Source organism: Sus scrofa, chromosome 11, assembly GCF_054392235.1.
Source record: "Sus scrofa isolate SSC_HxYL_T2T_F1_AM1 chromosome 11, Sscrofa_HxYL_maternal_Yorkshire_Landrace_v2.0, whole genome shotgun sequence".
NCBI classification, from domain to species: domain Eukaryota; kingdom Metazoa; phylum Chordata; class Mammalia; order Artiodactyla; family Suidae; genus Sus; species Sus scrofa.
In genome coordinates this window covers 34,875,155-34,894,105 of record NC_139393.1, presented here as the reverse complement: position 1 = coordinate 34,894,105, position 18,951 = coordinate 34,875,155, and the positions used below count along the sequence as shown (strand labels likewise).

General features: G+C 36.7%; 1 protein-coding gene across 1 annotated transcript; it reads left to right on the top strand.

Annotated features, from left to right (window-relative positions):
• The first annotated feature begins 51 nt into the window (after positions 1–51).
• PCDH20 (protocadherin 20) lies at positions 52–5,302 on the top strand. Its single transcript, XM_021065653.2, has 2 exons — positions 52–211; positions 1,230–5,302. Exons 1-2 carry the CDS (start codon positions 80–82, stop codon positions 3,954–3,956), a joined length of 2,859 nt encoding a protein of 952 aa, XP_020921312.1. The 5' UTR covers positions 52–79; the 3' UTR covers positions 3,957–5,302.
• Positions 5,303–18,951: the final 13,649 nt, after the last annotated feature.

Genomic DNA, 18,951 nt, shown 5'->3' with positions numbered 1-18,951 from the left:
CAGCGATTTGCATGCTCAGAGAGGGAGTGTCTTCTGCCTCCCTCCGGTCAGGAGCGCGCCGACTGCAGCCTCCCTGGGAATGCGCGGCGGAGGGGATGTGCGCAGCTCGCGGGCCCTGGCAGTGAGCTGGAGCCCGGCGACCTGGCACCCGCGCCTGGATATGGGGCATCCAAGTCGTCCCAGGAGCAGCACCAGCCACAGAAACCTGCCGGTAAGGCTTGGGATCCAGGAGCCCCACGACCCGGATAACTTGCAGTACTGTGGGGCAGTTCCCGCTCCTTGCTGGCTTTTTAAACATTTTACCTTAATCCAAACTTCATGGAAACGTTGGGGGGGAGGGAAAAGGAGTTAGGGATAATATGTCTTCATTCTAGCAAGGAATTGGCAAGTCCTTGGGTCCTGAGAAGAAGTTTCTGAAGCAGAAACCAAAGCAGATGAAATGGAGGGGGCTGGGGGTATGCTCAACTGGCTTTAAGATAAAGGGGTTCAGAGATTGTTTACTGCGGCCAGCGTCTGACTACATCTGTCTACTGCAACTGACAAATTGTTTTTGCATAATCATTTTCCACGTTTACTTCTCTTTCCCTAAGGGAGGGGGGGGTTAGTGAGAGCTTGGTAGAGGGTGGAGATTCAAATCCTTTCGATTTGATTTTAGATAGGCGCTAAAATGAAAAACCAATTCTTCAGGACTAAAACGTTTATTTAAACGAGGTAGGGAGTCCAAGAGGGTAGTGTTATTGTGTTTTCTATGTTGCTATCATTATTAATATTTTAAATCAGTTTCATAGCAAGGGATGTAACAGTTCGCGTTCTGGGGACCTTAGTGGTAGAAACATTTCAATGGGAAATAAAGTGCCTACCCCTCAGTCCTCCCTCCCCCACGACCTACCCTGTCGCGTTGCGCAGTCCCCTCCACTCCGGCGGGTACTTCCAGGGCTGCTTTAAGGTTTAGGATTTCTAATGTTAACCGAGTGAGGTAGTGATGTAGAGCCAAGCAGCGGGGGGTTGGGGGCTTAGAGCGGTGGAAGTGAACAGAAAAATTAAGTTTTGGAGATAGTGTTTCCCCATAGAGCTCTCCTTTGCTGCAAATTTCCTCTTCACCTCTTTTGTTGGCCTCTGGGGAAGGGATGGGGCCAGAATGACCCCGCGGCACGGGTTTCTGACTCCAAGATCTGTGTTTCCGCGTATAACAAGCCTTCTCCCCTCCCTACTGCCCCCGCCCCGTTCAGCATCTGCTTCTGTTTTTCCTCTTCGTGGGACCCTTCAACTGCCTGGCGAGTTACAGTCGAGCCACAGAGCTTCTGTACAGCCTGAACGAGGGACTGCCCGCGGGTGTGCTCATCGGCAGTTTGGCGGAGGACCTGAGGCTGGTGCCCCGTGCCGGAAAGCAGGACCCGAAGTCGCAGCTGCCAGAGCACAGCGGCGCCGCGGAGCAGAATCTCCCGCTTTCCTTCAGCCTGGCATCCCAGGGACTGAGTGGACAGTACGTGACTCTAGACAACCGCTCCGGGGAGCTACACACTTCTGCCCAGGAGATTGATCGGGAGGCCCTCTGTCTTGAAGGAGGTGGAGGGGCTGCCTGGGGTGGCAGCATTTCCATCTCCTCTTCGCCTTCTGCTGACTCTTGCCTTTTGCTTCTGGATGTACTGGTCCTGCCTCAGGAATACTTTAGATTTGTGAAGGTGAAAATCGCTATCCGGGACGTCAATGACAATGCCCCGCAGTTCCCTGTTTCCCAAATATCAGTTTGGGTTCCAGAAAATGCACCTGTAAACACCCGGCTGGCCATAGAGCACCCTGCCACGGACCCAGATATAGGCACTAATGGAGTTCAGACCTACCGCTTACTGGACTACCATCGTATGTTCACCCTAGACGTAGAGGAGAATGAGAATGGGGAGCGCACCCCCTACCTAATTGTCATGGGACTGTTGGACAGGGAGACCCAGGATCAGTATGTAAGTATCATCATAGCTGAGGATGGTGGGTCTCCACCACTGTTGGGAAGCGCCACCCTCACCATTGGCATAAGTGATATTAATGACAATTGCCCTCTCTTCACGGACTCGCAAATCAATGTCACTGTGTACGGGAATGCTACAGTGGGCACACCAATAGCAGCTGTCCAGGCTGTGGATAGAGACTTGGGAAACAATGCTGAGATCACCTACTCCTATAGCCAGAAAGTTCCACAAGCATCCAAAGATTTATTCCATCTGGATGAAACCACTGGAGTCATTAAACTTTTCAGTAAGATTGGAGGGAGTGTTCTGCAAACACACAAGCTCACCATCCTTGCCAATGGGCCAGGATGCATCCCTGCTGTGATCACTGCCCTGGTGACTATTATCAAAGTCATTTTCAGACCACCTGAAATTGTTCCCCGTTATATAGCAAATGAGATAGATGGTATTGTTTACCTGAAAGAACTGGAACCTGTTAACACTCCGATTGCATTCTTTACTATAAGAGATCCAGAAGGGAAATATAAGGTGAACTGCTACCTAGATGGTGAAGGACCATTTAGGTTATCACCCTACAAACCATACAGTAATGAATATTTGCTAGAAACCACAAAAACAATGGATTATGAGCTCCAGCAGTTCTATGAAATAGCTGTAGTAGCCTGGAACTCTGAGGGATTTCATGTCAAAAAAACGATTAAAGTGCAACTTTTAGATGACAATGATAACGCTCCTATTTTCCTTCAACCTTTGGTAGAATTAACCATTGAAGAGAACAATGCACCCAATGCCTTTTTGGCTAAGCTAGATGCTACAGATGCTGACAGTGGAGAGAGAGGCCAAGTTTCATATTTTCTGGGACCTGATGCTCCAGCATATTTTTCCTTAGACAGTGTCACAGGAATTCTGACAGTTTCTACTCAGCTGGACCGAGAAGAGAAAGAAAAGTATAGGTACACGGTCAGAGCAGTTGACTCTGGGAAACCTCCCAAGGAGTCGGTAGCCACTGTGGCTATCACAGTTTTGGATAAAAATGACAACAGTCCTAGGTTCATCAACAAGGACTTCAGCTTCTTTGTGCCGGAAAACTTCCCAGGATACGGTGAAATTGGAGTGATTAGTGTAACAGATGCTGATGCTGGGCAAAATGGATGGGTCGCCCTGTCTGTGGTGAACCAGAGTGATATTTTTGTCATAGACACAGGAAAGGGCATGCTGAGAGCTAAAGTCTCTTTGGACAGAGAGCAGCAAAGCTCCTATACTTTGTGGGTTGAAGCTGTTGATGGGGGTGAGCCACCCCTCTCCTCTACTGCGAAAATCACAATTCTCCTTCTAGATATCAATGACAACCCTCCTCTTGTCTTATTTCCTCAGTCTAACATGTCTTACCTGTTGGTACTACCCTCGACTCTCCCTGGCTCCCCAGTTACAGAGGTCTATGCAGTTGACAAAGACACAGGCATGAATGCTGTCATAGCTTACAGCATCATAGGGAGAAGAGGTCCTAGGCCTGAGTCCTTTAGGATTGACCCTAAAACTGGCAACATTACTTTGGAGGAGGCGTTGCTGCAGACAGATTATGGGCTCCATCGTTTACTGGTGAAAGTGAGCGATCATGGTTATCCCGAACCCCTTCATTCCACAGTCATGGTGAACCTATTTGTTAATGACACTGTCAGTAATGAGAGCTACATTGAGAGTCTTTTAAAAAAGGAACCAGAAATCAATATAGAGGAGAAGGAACCACAGATCTCAATAGAACCAACTCACAGGAGATTTGAATCTGTGTCTTGTATGCCCACCCTAGTAGCTCTGTCGGTAATAAGCTTGGGTTCTATCACACTTGTAACAGGGATGGGCATATATATCTGTTTAAGGAGAGGGAAAAAGCATCACAGGGAGGAGGAAAATTTGGAAGTACAAATTCCATTAAAAGGAAAAATTGACTTGCATATGAGAGAAAGGAAACCAATGGATATTTCTAATATTTGATATTTTACTGTGAAATAAGAGATGTTTTAATTGACTTTGGGGAATCTCCATCACCCAAACAAGATTGTAGATGGCAAGTCCAATGAAGAACAACTAATTTATAACTTGTACCATATTGTAAATATCTGTTTACAAGTTTTTAAATTCAAAATCAGAGGTTATAAAATGTGTACAGCCTTTTTTTAATGAAAATTAGTACTAACAGCTGTGGAACTTTATTAAAAAAAAAAAAAAAAAAGCTTGGACGTGATTTGCATCCGCTTTCATTCACCAAGCAGATGATTGTTAAAACCTGGGAGTAAGGTAAGAAAATGGTACAATGCATTTTTTGTCTAAGTCCTTTTACCACAAGAGGGCATTGGCTTCTCCTTTGCAGGGAACTCTTTTGAGGTATTGTACATGACAGTTGTACATGAAATTAATGAAAGAGTATATTTTAAATATATTGTTTTTACATTTATCAAAGATGAAATTAAAGTAAATGGATTTTCACCCCATTTAAATGTATGATAAGAAAGAAAATAAATGCATTTGTAAACAGAATGTTTATTACCTCACATGTACATCATGTATAATTTGAAAGAGAAGACAATGCAAAGAAGCGCAATTCCTTTTTAGCAAGGATAAAAACTTTGACATGTGTTAAAAATCTGACCTGCTGAAGAGTATTTCACTTTCTGTGTACTCCAGTTGCGTTCTGTTTGCTTTATCATTGCACTTGCTATTATTACAGAGGAAAAAAAAGTATATATATATATATATTCTTTCTCACAGAAAATGTAACTAGAAATTGTGTCACAAAAAATAGCCAGAGGCAAAGATATGTTTCAATCTTTAGTTGCTACATAGGTGTATTCCCAACTTCTTAGTAGTACTTTATATGTGGGTTATGTATTAGATTCTTATATGCTTAAACTCATCCATTACATAAGGAAAGAAAACTTACATAAAACATAATTATCCTAGAAACTGGACTTTTCATATGAAAGTTTTATTTATCTTTTTTTGTTGTTGTTTAGGTTTGTGATGACCGTTTCTGGCTTACTTTCTTTGCCTTTGGATTAGGTCCAAGAGTTTATTTGTAAGCCCAGCAGCAGATTTCTTTGATAATTTAGCTGTTACTGAACCTTTGCAGTGAAGCAAGCTGGCTCGTCAGTGATTGATCACCTTCACTTCATTGTGTGAGCTGGAAATTTTATTTTATATGGCAGCTATAGCAGAATTATCTATGTAAACAAAGAATAAGTGCTAGCTTAAAATGGATCACTCTGCTTTTCAGCATCATGTGTCTGTACTGTACCAAAAGTGTTTATATGTCTGCAAATTAAAGGTATATATTTTCATAATTTCTTTCTCATTTTTACCATTTTATATTTGAACATGGGCTTGTTCATTCACTGAAGTGCCTGTTAATGGCAAGCGTTTGCTTTTAGAGGTAAATGTGGGTAAACTGTAAATATTCTGTTATGCTAAAGTTTATATCAAACTAATTCATTACTCAAACATTGGGCAAACTATTAAATATGTGTGTAGATATAAACATATATATAATAGAGAGTATGCCTATGTGTTTGATAAAAGTTCACATGAAAATTTATAACCATGCATGTGTACATGCATATTAACTTATTGATGACTTAGAATCAATTATAAACACTCATTTTACTACATACTTGTAGACAGTTCTCTATTAGCTGTGTTACAAATGCTTTCAATAAATTTTAAAATAAATACATTGCAAAAAATAATCAAATACAAAAACCCAAGAGTTTTTGAATATGTATTAACTCATTTTTCTTGTTTGCTTCAATATGACAATTTAAAATAAAACAATAAGTATATGAGGCAGTAGTGTTAGTTACAAAAAAGAAATATATTTTTATCGGAAATTACTTTTGTATGAGAGACACCTGAGCTAAGAAACTAAGATGATTTAACCCCCAAAACTTTTCATTCATAATTGATACAAAGTGGTAAAGGAAACCGTCCTCCACTAGTTATTTTTATACTTATTTCTCTCTTTTAAAGGAAGGAACTAGTATGTGAAACAAGTAGCACCATTTAAAAAAAAAAAAAGTCCTCCACAAATGTAAAGATTTAATCATCAGTATAAATAACAAAATATTTTATTCTTTTCTGACTTAGAAGAAGATTCATGAGTCTATGCTTATGGACTTCATCTCTGGCATGAAAATGCCTGTAACATTAACAAAAGACATATTTCCGAATAACTTCCTGTGCCAGAATTTCCTTTACAAAAGCATCTCTTTCACATTAAAAACATTTATAACAAGGAAAGTTAAAGTAAATTAAGCTCAAAGATAAAAGCCCCTTTTTACTAACACCTTGTGCTAGAACAGTTGCCAAAATGTATGCTAATCATGTCAATGTTGTTGGTGGAGCTGGCACAAAAATAAATGTTCCATTCATTAAAACCCCTAATATCCATTTAACGGTTTGAGAACCAGTGAGTCCTTTTTGCCCAATTTAATGAAGAAGAGATTGCTCTGATCTTCACACTGCCAAATCCATTCTTATGTGATAGAGAAAACTGTTCATTAATTTGGATTTGGAAGTTTAAAACAACATAGCAATTTAAGCTACAAGGGAAAAAACAATTTAAGTTTCTGGACTCTTCAGATTTCCTGACCCTATCAAAAAAACTTTTTTTTTCTTGGCAACTTCCATTAATGGTAGTTAAAAAGAAAAGGAAAAAAAGTAATTCTTCTTTTAAAATAATTTTGTAGTATTGGTATATTAAAAGTAAAATCCAAATCCTTTGTTTTTGGGAGTTTTCTGAATATGTTTTATGAAAACACCAAGCATAAACTTGCCAATGAAATAACATCACTGAAGCAATATTAGGGATGGTGTGTAAAGTGGACTTGATTGCAATAATCTCTCTCATTAGGATTCTAATTTGTGCTCCCCTACCTTGTCTCAATTGACAGCTGTAAAAAGAGAAGTTATGCATCCTTTCCTGAGCTTATGGAGACTCAGGTTCCAATCTCTCTTGGGTGATGTGAGGACTCTTGAGGTCCTGAACTTTGGCAGACAATGAAAAATGAAATGAAGGGATAGCTCAGCATATGGTGCTCTTCAACTTGACTGGGCAGCCTCAGCTCACAGAGGCTGGAGACCTAGATACCTGGAGATTGTCTTCACTCTAAGGTAGATTTGTGCACAGCAATAAGCAGTCAATTACTTCCAAATACTATTTTATTAATCTGTGAAATTTCTGCCTAGCAATTTACTTTTATAGTGTGAGTCATTGACATATTAAATATTTATTGAAAGGAAGATTATTGACAGTTATACAAATAGACTCAATTAAAAAAAATCAATCAGTTAAAAAAATTGCTAATTCCTGAGAAATAAAGCTCCACCATAATAACATTTTCTAGTTATTTCTATTTCTGGTAAGAAAAAAATCATATATGTTTTTCAGATGATATGTACATACACATACAGTGTATAACCATTTTTAAAATGTCAGTCATTCTAGGTAATTTTTCTTAAAATAGTAGTACTTTTTTTCTTTGCTAAAACCCTAAACATGAATATTCCTTTAAGGGTATAAAACAAAATTAAATAAACTTTAAGGCTTAACCCACTAATTTCAAGAAGTGAAGGAGAAATCAGTCATTCATTGCATACATATTTATTTTGGTACTCTTAATTACCATGTATTTAACGGAGAACAAGACAGAGTCCCTTGATGACTTTAGATTACAGTGTGGAAGATCTACAAAAACACCTTCAATCTCAAAACATTTTATGGGATAAATGCCTATTCCCAGGTTGCCAAGTGAACAGGGCCTGACCCAATTTTGTGAAGTCTTGGAGAAAGCCCCCTAAAGGAGGCAGTTTCTAATGTGGGCCCTCTTGGAGAAGATGATGTCTAATTTGAATATAAAAAAGAATTTATCTGGAGGAAACTGGGCAGAAGGAGAGAGAAAGGTATTTGAGTAAGAGAGAATAATGCAAGGCACACCTGTGCAAGTGAGCATGTCATGACTAAAGAAGCAAATACTACCATCCTTCTTGGCTGGCGGGATGAAGGGAAGGAGAGATATTATTAACAATGATCTTGAAGATGTACATGTGCTGCAAATAATGAAGGGACTCAAAGCATACATGGAGATTTCTATTTTACCCCACAGACTGATGAGAATTTTAAGGATTTTCACCAGGGTATGTGCGTTGTAAAAATATCGCTTTAGCCATGTGTGGAGCTTTTGCTGAAGAAGATTCTGGAGACTGGCTAGAAGGAGTAGCAACAATTTAAGTGAAAGATGGGGCCTCAAACCAGGCAATATTAAAGAGACATATTACATTATGGAATATACTAGGTAAATAATTTATAGTTGATAAAGAAATGTGTGATACCAATAGAAATTCATCCACATGTTAATTAATTCACATATCAGAAAGTTCCTAAATTTCATAATTTGCTTTCAAGCCTATTTTACAAATTTCAAAAGGATACAGAACTCATTTACTAACATTAAATCAGCAATGTATTCATAACCCTCTTTCTAATTGCGGGTTTTACAACACAGATGGAATTATAAAGAAACTAATTTACTCAGTTTATTTCATATTTATGTCTGTCACTTCCATTCAATTTAACAAATATTACTGTGTGCCCATGTGGTCGATTTTGCAACTTGAGGTTGACCTCAGCAAGAATATTTTATCCAAGGCATTTGTAATATTTTTCTTGCAGTTGCAGAAGAATCATATTGAAAAATTAAGACAATAAAATGTCAAGTGGACTATGTAAGATGTAAATACAATTTCAAGTGTTGTATGCATACCAAGAAAAAAATAATGACTGTTGCAGGCAATTTTGGACAAGATCCAGGAAATATGAGCAGGTGAAATAGGTAATTAGGGCCAAGAAGTGCACATGCCTTCAAGTTTAACATCCACTTTTGTTTTTTTATTTCTAATTTTACTGATTTGAGCCCCCTTTCTTTTTTTTATTGATGAGTCTGTCTAAGCATTTATCAATTTTTTTGATCTTTTCAAAAACCACATTTTAGTTTAATTGATCTTTTCTATCATTTTATTCATTTCTATTTCATTTATTTCTGCTCTGATCATTATGATTTCTACGGCCATATCACCCTGAATTTGCCCAATCTCATCTAACAACACTTTGAATGAAAGAAGTCATTTAACATATTTTATGGCTGAATTTATTTTGTGTAAATGAAGAATTAAATAGTATATAGTACCCACTGTTGGAAATTTCAAGGTCAGGCTAAATAAACATGTAGTAGATGTACAATCAGCATTATATTAGTCCTAGCTTCAAGAAAAGTCATTTGTCCTCCCTTCCAAAAATACTGCCCCTCCTAAGCCTCATCTGTAAGGAAAGTATTAACTTATTCTATCTCACAATATAATTTTGAAAATCAAATAATTTATGCAAAATATTTCACACATAAATAAATGTTCCACAAATATTAGCTTTCATTATTGCTGTTGGAATTAAACAGGGTGCTTTGAGGTTGTCTTAGCAATGTCTTTTCACTCATTCTTCCATCAAATTCATCCAACTGTTATTTTTATTACACAGCAAAAAAAAATCCATAAAATTGCCAGTGTTTTAAAGGCTTATATGCTCAACACATTCTAATATATTTATCATCATTATTCACATCTCATCTCAACTTTTTTTCCTCAATGAGTTTATAGGCCCTTTCTCATTTGGAAATCTAATGAGGGCCAGGAATATCATCTAAATACTCAGACAATGGAACACTACATATGATTTAGTCCTAACCCCTCATTTTATAGTTGAAAAAACTAAGATAGACTATCAAAAAAAATTTTGATGTTTGAGAGGATCAAAAGAGAAAACAAACAAGTGTGAATATAAAAAATAATCAAAATCTTACTGAAAATAGCAGAGTTACTTTTCCTTCAAATATTTACCTTAAAACACAGGTTTGTTTTGTTTTGTTTTTTCTTTTTTTGGCTGCACTCGGGGCATGTGGAAATTCTCAGGCTGGGATCAAACCCATGCACAGCTGCAGCAATGCCAGATCCTTTAAGTGCTGTGCCACATGGGAACTTCCTTCAAATATTTCCCTTAGAAGACACTTTAAATTTACCTTCAGTGGAAAGTTAATCAAAGTAATACTTATGAGGACAATATATTAAATGCTAAAAATTCTATGAGATGAAATCTCATCTAAAATTGATGTCAATCAAAATGAAATATTAAAATGAATTAATGTGACATATATCTTCCTTTCATGCACTTGGAGAAAAAAAAAGATGCAATTTTTAAAATAAAGATACTTATACCTCATAAAGGGAAAAATATAAAAAACTAAAATTTTGTATTTGACAAATACAATAATTATAAGAATAAGAAAAGCTAAAACTTTAAGAGATCAAGAATAGATGAGAATAATTAAGGAAAATTTTATGAGTCTTACAGAAAAATGAACCTGACTAGTATCCATGAGGACCCAGGTTCAATCCTTGGCCTCACTGGGTGGGTTAAGGAGCACAGTGTTGCTGTGGCTGTGGTGTAGGCTGGTGGCTACAACTCTGATTAAACCACTAGCCTGGGAACTTCCATATGCTGTGAGTGTGGCCCTAAAAACAGACAGAAAAAGAAATGAAAGGAATAAACTTGACTTTTGATGTTGGGATAAATGTTTATTTATGCAAAATTCATGTATATATTGGCTATAGCAAAGTCAGGTTCAAGTGTGGATATAATATATATGATTAATTTGAGAATGAAAATGACCAGGCCTGTGTAAATGAATGTTAACCCAGAATGACTGAATGTTCAGAAAACACTAAATCACAAAATTTACAACCTTGAAGGAATTTTGGGTTATTGTTCTTCTCCTTATAGTATGAGGAACGATATCCTGAAGTATCAACAAAGAAAAACTATTACATCAACTATTTATTTACTAAAAATATTTATCATTAATCTATACCTCTTACAAGCAAGACATTTGGCTAGGCACAAGGGTAAGCTTTTTCCATCCTCAAAAAAGATCATTCTCAAGTTTGGGAAGACTAAGGTAAACCACTCATAATGGATGAATACGTTCTTCCTTCCATTTACGCTTCTTATGCTTCCTGCCTCCATATGAGAGAGAAACAAGGATTGTAAAGGCAAATGAAAGGGCTGCTTAGCTATTTATACTACATAGTGCAAGCTAATAAGGAGAATATCAAAGTTATTAGAAGAATATAATCATTACATTGTACGTGAATCACAAAATAGGGACTGAATGTTTCCTGTTGATAGAATTGGCAAATTTAAGGACTTTTATAGCATTTTTTTTTTTTTTTTGTCTCTTTTGCTATTTCTTGGGCCGCTCCCGCGGCATATGGAGGTTCCCAGCCTAGGGGTCGAATTGAAGCTGTAGCCACCAGCCTACGCCAGAGCCACAGAAGCGCGGGATCCAAGCCACGTCTGCAACCTACACCACAGTTCATGGCAACACCGGATCCTTAACCCACTGAGGAAGGGCAGGGATCGAACCCGCAACCTCAGGGTTCCTAGTCGGATTCGTTAACCACTGCAACACGACGGAACTCCGCATTTTTTTTTTTTTTTCACTCATTTTGAAAATAAGAATTCTCTATAACTCTCAAGTACAACTTCAACATAAATGAGTAAAGAAATAAATGCACTGGGCATTGTGAACCAGCTATTCCTTCAGAAATATCATGCCTTTGCATTTCAAATAATTAAAATGTAATTATGCTATTCATTGACTCTACATATGTACCCTGCAGTAGCTTGCCACTATATGTCAAAGATAGCACTGATTTCTGTTTTGCAAATATATCATTTCAAATTCATAGTTTTGTGTTAATAAGCCTTCCTAAGGTGCTTTCTTGGCAACACGAGGATTTGATTTAATGGGGTGTAAAATGTACTTTGGGGATTGTTATGTAAATCTTTCAAATAATATATTGTAATAGTATTTTTCAAAGTTATGAAATCTGGTGAAATGTATGATGAGAGGACATTTTAGTGTTAATGTATAAAAATTACTGTACATACATTCTGAATCTTCCATTTCATTATGAAGAAAAATATACTCCAGAGAAGTTAACCCTAGAAGTTTCAGAGGAAAAAAGGTAGAGTAAAACAGGCAAAGGAAGAAAAATAACAATAGTAATTTAAAAATTCCTTAAAATATATTTTTTTCCTTTTTCAAAATGTCGTCTACCCAACATTCTCCTCACCCCCTCAATGCCTTATTAAATTAGGGAATTAGTCTCTTTCATATTTTTGTCATTAAATTATAAAATCATAAACATTTTCAAAGTCAAATGAATGTGGATGATGCTAACCTGTAAACCAGGTGCTGAAAAATACTATTGCTTTATTTTGAGACAGCTTTCTATTTCTGGTCCTTTCAATCATTTTTCAGCAGTAAAATGTTCCATTTGATTTACAGATTATCTTGTAAGTAGCAGTTGAATTCACTGCAAGGAGAAGAATTTCAGTAACAGGTATTTAACTTATCCTTAAAAATACTTACATCGAATCATCTAAGCATTCAAATTTAGCAAATCCTGATATTCTGCATATGTTTGATTTCTACATCTAGTTCTACAAAGAACTTTTTCTGCAAAAAGCTGCATAAAGCATATTATTTCCCAGTCTCATTTACAAATGTACTTAGCAGTTAAATCAGATTTCTGTGAAGAACTGAGACTAAGTTGTCTTATAAGATTCTTTGAAATAAGAGATTTAATATAAATTAAATAAATCAAATTAATTCCTTTTTTGTGCTTTATGAATGACTCAGGACACATTGTTTGAAGTGTCATGACAAGCCAACATTCCCAGTCAAATCATTTGGTGAGGAATATCAATTAGCTCAATTGAAGATGATTTCAAAAAGACCTCGGTAGTGAAAGTACTTATCAGAAAAGAAGGGTAAGATATCTTTGAAAACTTACAACACATCTGTCTCAAGGAACCAGGAAGAATCTTAAAACATCAATGTTTTATTCCCCTTTTAATCCTCCTTGCTCATACTCATTCCTGTTGGTTTTTCATAAGAGAACCTCAATATCCTCAGAATCCATTTATGTTTCAATGGTAGGTACACTAATTCCCCCAAAATATCCATGCCTTAATGCACGGAACCTAGGAATATCGTTATATTACGTGGCAAATTGGGCCTTGCAAATGTGTTGATGTTACTGACCTTAACATTGAGAGATATCCCGCCTAACAGACAGTCAGCAAGGAATGAGCTTGGAAGTGGATCCAAGCTCATTGGATCCATCCACTGATCTTCCAGAAAGCAAAAGCTGTTCCTGCTGACACCTTGATTTCTTCATTGCAAACCACAGAGAGGGCTAACTGAGCCATTCTGTACGCAGGCTTCTGACTACAGGAATGAAAGCTAGTAAATGGGTATTATTTTAGGCTTCTAAAATATATATATATTTGTGACAATATATTAAAGCAGTAATAAAAAGAATCCTGAAAAATATATTACACATCTATTACAGGCAAAGTTTTGTTGACTCATTATAACAAAATATAATTTAGGAATAACTTTTATAATACATGTTTTAATTTCTCTTTATAAATAAGACTAAGTACATTAGAATAATCATCATATATATATATATATATATAAAAGGAAAATAAAACCAGGTATGTATGATGAGCCTATTGTGTGATCCTGAAAGTTAGAGTCTATTCATTTTACTTTTACTAAGTCACAGAAATAAACAGAAAACCAGAGGTGTTTTTATTTCCATGAAAGACACTCTCAGTTGACTAGAACTGGAATGAATACTGCTGAATTGATGAATTCATCTCAGACCCAATTTTGGATGAGATGAACTGAATGATACTTATAATTGAGATACTCTGGGTGGATATGCTGTGATTGCATATGTAAAAGATTTCTCTGATGAAAAAACATGCATGTTAAAATGTATCTTTTTGTTGTTGCAAACAAGATAGCCTTTCTAATGGATGAGTCTCTTCAATCAATGGATCATTTGAGGTGTTGAATAATCTCTAATTCTCTGAAAATAAGCACTTTTGGGAGTTTCATTTTAAATACATTATTATTTCACTTCTCTACTAATTCTACCTCCTATTCAAAAGCTGCTTCTATCTATCCATTGAATTCACAGTAGAAGATGAAGTTTATTAGAATCATTAATTTAGTATGCACTTATTTTTTATTGGGCATTTACTATTGGCATATACAATACATAATACACAGGACGACATTATAAAAAACACTTTGTACTGGTAAAATTGTTTCGCAAGTGCTGGCAAATTTTTTGGATTCATATCAGAACTCCTGGAACTGAAAGCCTTAAATACAAAGTCATTTTTCCTTCATCTTGCAAAAAGACATGTTTCATTCTTAAATATGTACATTTCTCTTTCACTTTTGTATGCCAGTCATTTTTGATGATTGTAGGGTTTTATTCTAAATTCTCATTTAAGACAAAAATGGGAATACTCATTCAAATAAATTTAAAAATCCAAAAAGGAAAAACATATTCCAAGAATGAAATTTTCACATGGTTAGTAAAGAAAGAATTGGGGTGAAGAGACAGGGCATCCAAAGTGATCATTTAGAAAGCATTTTACAAAGAAATTGGGATGATCACTATAGAACTAGATATTTCATTTCTAAATGTTGCTGAGTCTAAGCTACACTTTCACAAAAATACCTTGTTTTCCCATCATTTGTCTTATCACTCACTCACTAGGTTGTGGAGTAATTTGTACTCAGGTCATTCACTTATGAAACACATTTAGAATATGAGAAACTACAAAACTGGAATCTCACGTAGAGGTGATGAGCGTGGCTCTTTCTTCTCCTACCAGAGATTTAGTTATTGGTTAAACATGAGCCAAGTATTGAGATGGTATTTCCGGAAGACCTTGAAGATCAGCATTTCCAGGAACATATCCCAGCAGCCCCTCTCATGCTTGGGTTGGGATGGGAGCTTTTCCAAATTTGTCATAAAATCCTGCAACATTTGAGAGCCTCTTCTCTGAATGTTTTTTAAGCAGTCTCTGTTGATGTGGAACATAATGCCTCCACTATGATATCTATGCCATACCCACTATAAATGGGTTAGGAAACCACTGTTCAGAAAAGGGCAGGCAGCTAGCTGAAGAACCCTTACAGTCCTGAGAAAGTGACACATCTTGGAGTTCCCGTCGTGGCGCAGTGGTTAACGAATCCGACTAGGAACCATGAGGTTGCGGGTTCGGTCCCTGCCCTTGCTCAGTGGGTTAACCATCCGGCGTTGCCGTGAGCTGTGGTGTAGGTTGCAGACACGGCTCGGATCCCACGTTGCTGTGGCTCTGGCGTAGGCCGGTGGCTACAGCTCCGATTCAACCCCTAGCCTGGGAACCTCCATATGCCGCGGGAGCGGCCCAAGAAATAGCAACAATAACAACAACAACAACAACAACAAAAAGACAAAAGACAAAAAAAAAAAAAGAAAGTGACACATCTTGTTCAGAGCCTTGCCACTCACAGTGTGGCCTGCAGATCAACAGCAGCAGCTGTTGCAAAGTTAGACATGAAGAATCTAGGCCCCACCCTAGCTCTATTAACCTACAACTGATATTTAATAAGATCTCTGGTTGATTTGTATGTACGTTAAAGATTGCTAAAGTATGTTTAGCTCATTGGCTCTCGAGTTTATCTCTATGCTGAGTTTGAAAAAATAGTAACTGATACCTGGGTCTTACACCTCAATTTTTTGATTTAATTCATGTAGCATGTCAGATGGGAGTTAGGGTTTTTTAAAAAGCTCCCTAGCAGCTTTTGAATGTGCATAAACTTCAAGCATCATCGGGTTAGATGTAATTTGCCATTTTTACTTGGGATTCTAACATCCAGTCTATTTGGGATTTATTTCACCAATGGTATCCCCTCCCAAACTGCTACAAAAGAGGACCATATTTCCAACACTTCCCAAAGACTAAACTTACAAATTAGCATGAATCAGACCTTTTTTCATTGATATTGTCATCAGAACATTACCATTATCACCCAAAGCAGACAGAATAACCAGAATAGTAACTATCATGTCTGCTTTTACCTTCTGGAAATTTTAGTCTAGGATAATTCCTAGAATATAACCCTGATGAGCACAGCAAGTTTGTTTTTCTTTCTTTGTTTTTGTTTATTTGTTTGTTTTTGAAAGTTGTATTTCTATGACCTAGAACAATGACTGGTACACAATGAGACTCAGTAAGATACTTGTGGAATAAACGAATGAATACATACTTGAATGGCAGGTAGCCTTAACACAAAAATCAGAGTAGTTATGTACTTAAGAAGAAAGTCATTTTATCTTAACTTTAAAAGGCACAGTTGGGGACTTCTCTTCTGGCACACAGGGTTAAGGACGCCTCATTGTCTCTGCAGTGGCTTGGGCTGCTATTGTGGTACAGGTTTGATCCCTGGCCTGGGAACATCTACATACCATGAGTGCAGCAAATTAAAAAAAAAAAAAAAAAGATTTATTTAAAAACTGCAAAGTTACAGAGACTTGGAGGTGAGCCTGAGAGTAGCGCTCTGACAAGTGTTTGCAGTTAGAACAGGTATGATCTTCCCCAACAGGTATGATCTTCCCCATCATCTTACATACCCTATGTTCTGGTTCATGCTTAGGAGGGAAAATGGGGAGGAGTGGGTAGCAGAAGTATCCTGTATGGCTACTGAGTTAAAAGATATAACTATTTAGAAGGTCTTCCTTTCTAGAGGGTGTAAGTATTGTTTCAATAAACAATATGAGAGGTATCTAGTAAAGAGGAAGAAGAGGAGAAAAATATACAAAGGGTATTCTAGGCAGGAAAATATGAAGTAAACAAAAATGAGATTATTAGTCATTTTAATTGTTAGGAATGAAAGATGTGCTGATGAGAATCTCACTACTTATCCTCACATTTTATGTGACTGAAAAGAAACAGGGAAATCCTGCCTGGCTTGATTAAAAGTGAAAAAGGGCAGGCAACATCCAGCAAGGTAAAGGAAATGTATTTACATCCTGCATCGTCCAACTCCTGGTGTTAAATAAAACCTTGAGGAAACTTCATGAATATCTATAAGCCACATTTTCCCCAAATGCACCCAGGGGCATGATACTGGGTTTGTTCTGGGCTTACAGATAATGCATGTAAGGTGGCAAACACTGTGCTTTATACATAGGAGTAAGTAATACAAATGTTAGTTCCCTTTTCACTTCACCTTTGCCTGCCCCAACTTATTTAAAGAAAGACACATCAAGGGCATAGAACTCTCCAGGGCCAACTCTTGTACATTTAGAACCTAGCACTTAAAGTTTATTGTTGACCATGATATCTATGTCTTTGATATCTTTAAATAATAAAGATGATGGACTTTATTTTTGTTTTCAATTTATTTGAGTGGGAGTTGTTGTGGGAAACCCATGAAGATGTAAAAATTGATGCATAAATTAATTTTTAAAATTCCCCATTAAGCATCTAGTATGCAGCATGTACAGAGGTACTTAAAAATGTGCAGTTGGAACAATTTTCTGGTGCTCAGAGTTTAAAGACTCTGAAAATAAAACTGTAATTTAATGGAATAAATGTCTTAATAGGGGATGAATAAAGCTAAGACAATAAATTCAAGTATTTGGTTTATAGTATTTTGTACACAGCTGGTTTTAATTTCAAAATTATTAATAATATCAAAGCTGAGTGCATTTCAGTGTGTGTCCTCTTATAGTGTTAGAGCAGAACAAACAAGAAGGGCAAGCTGAAAGATTGGGGGAGTTTGGGCTAGAAGCATCATCTGTTCCCTAGTTCACAGACTTTTTCCTCTCTTTTCCCTGCCTCCTGCTTCCTAATTACATCCAAATGGTTCTCACATTTGTTTTTCTGGCCCTTCCATCTGACTCCTGATGCCAGTAATATATGCCATCTTCATTTGGCTTCTTGCTTTCTAATTTGCACTGCAAACCTATTGGGTTTTGTGTTTTTTGTTTTTTGTTTTTGTTTTTTTTTTTTTTTTTTTTTTTTTTGTAAAAATGTAGGGTTTGTCATTCTCTCTCTCCTTCTTCTTGAAGTGGATACACAGATTATTTTATAATTAGACATGAAAACATAAGATAGTAAATGTGCTGATAAACCAACTCTGCCAACTTTACTAACCAAACCATGTAAGGAAACAGAAGACACCTATAGATAGAGCTTGCTTTGTGAAAACATACACAAAGAAATATCTTCTGATAGAATTTAAAAATACATAATTTTGGGGAGTCTATGCTGCTGGAAAATTAAAGCAGTAGATTGCTGATGGAAGCAAAAAACTGGAAAATTTTTACTGGAGGCGTGTTGGCCAATATGTATATATTTAAAATTGTGCATTATTTTTTTCCTTTGCACTGCCTCTTCTAAAAATATAAACTGAGAAAACAGTTTCAAATGAGCACTCTTATTGCTGAGTTTAAAAGTAGTGGAAAAAACCCTACATTTACATGACTATGTAGTTGACTAAAAAAACTGGTTAAATAAACAGACACATAGTACAGGCAATAGAGTATATATCTGTATCATCACACACTCCATAGCATTTTTTGTTTCCATGAATTATCCCTATAATTACTACAGTTATCCTGTTTTTTCTCACATACTAATTTACTGCACTCCTGACAAAGTCTCCTCATTTATCCAGAGCAGGGTTTCTTAAACTAATATATACATAACTGAAATATTGATAAAAATAGAAATAAAGAGGGATAGGGTAGTGGCAGACATATCAATAAATTTGCATTCATGCATAAGAGATTGGTCATGAAATAAATACACACTTTGTGATTCAGGAATAGGAGGATGAGCACTTAGCTCACCACTGCTGGTGGCTATTTTAATTTCTCTGTAGTAAGAGCCTACCTGAGGATCAGGCTAAATCAGAAGAAAGAAGAGAAGAGAGGGATATGAGGGATGCGAAGGGAAGGGAGA

What these genes read in the sequence shown, in the direction of transcription:
- PCDH20 (XM_021065653.2), top strand. Translation starts at nt 80, where the DNA reads ATGCGCGGCGGAGGGGATGTGCGCAGCTCGCGGGCCCTGGCAGTGAGC. An exon ending in CCAGCCACAGAAACCTGCCG is followed by an intron (nt 212 to 1,229) that starts GTAAGGCTTGGG and finishes CGCCCCGTTCAG; the next exon opens with CATCTGCTTCTGTTTTTCCT.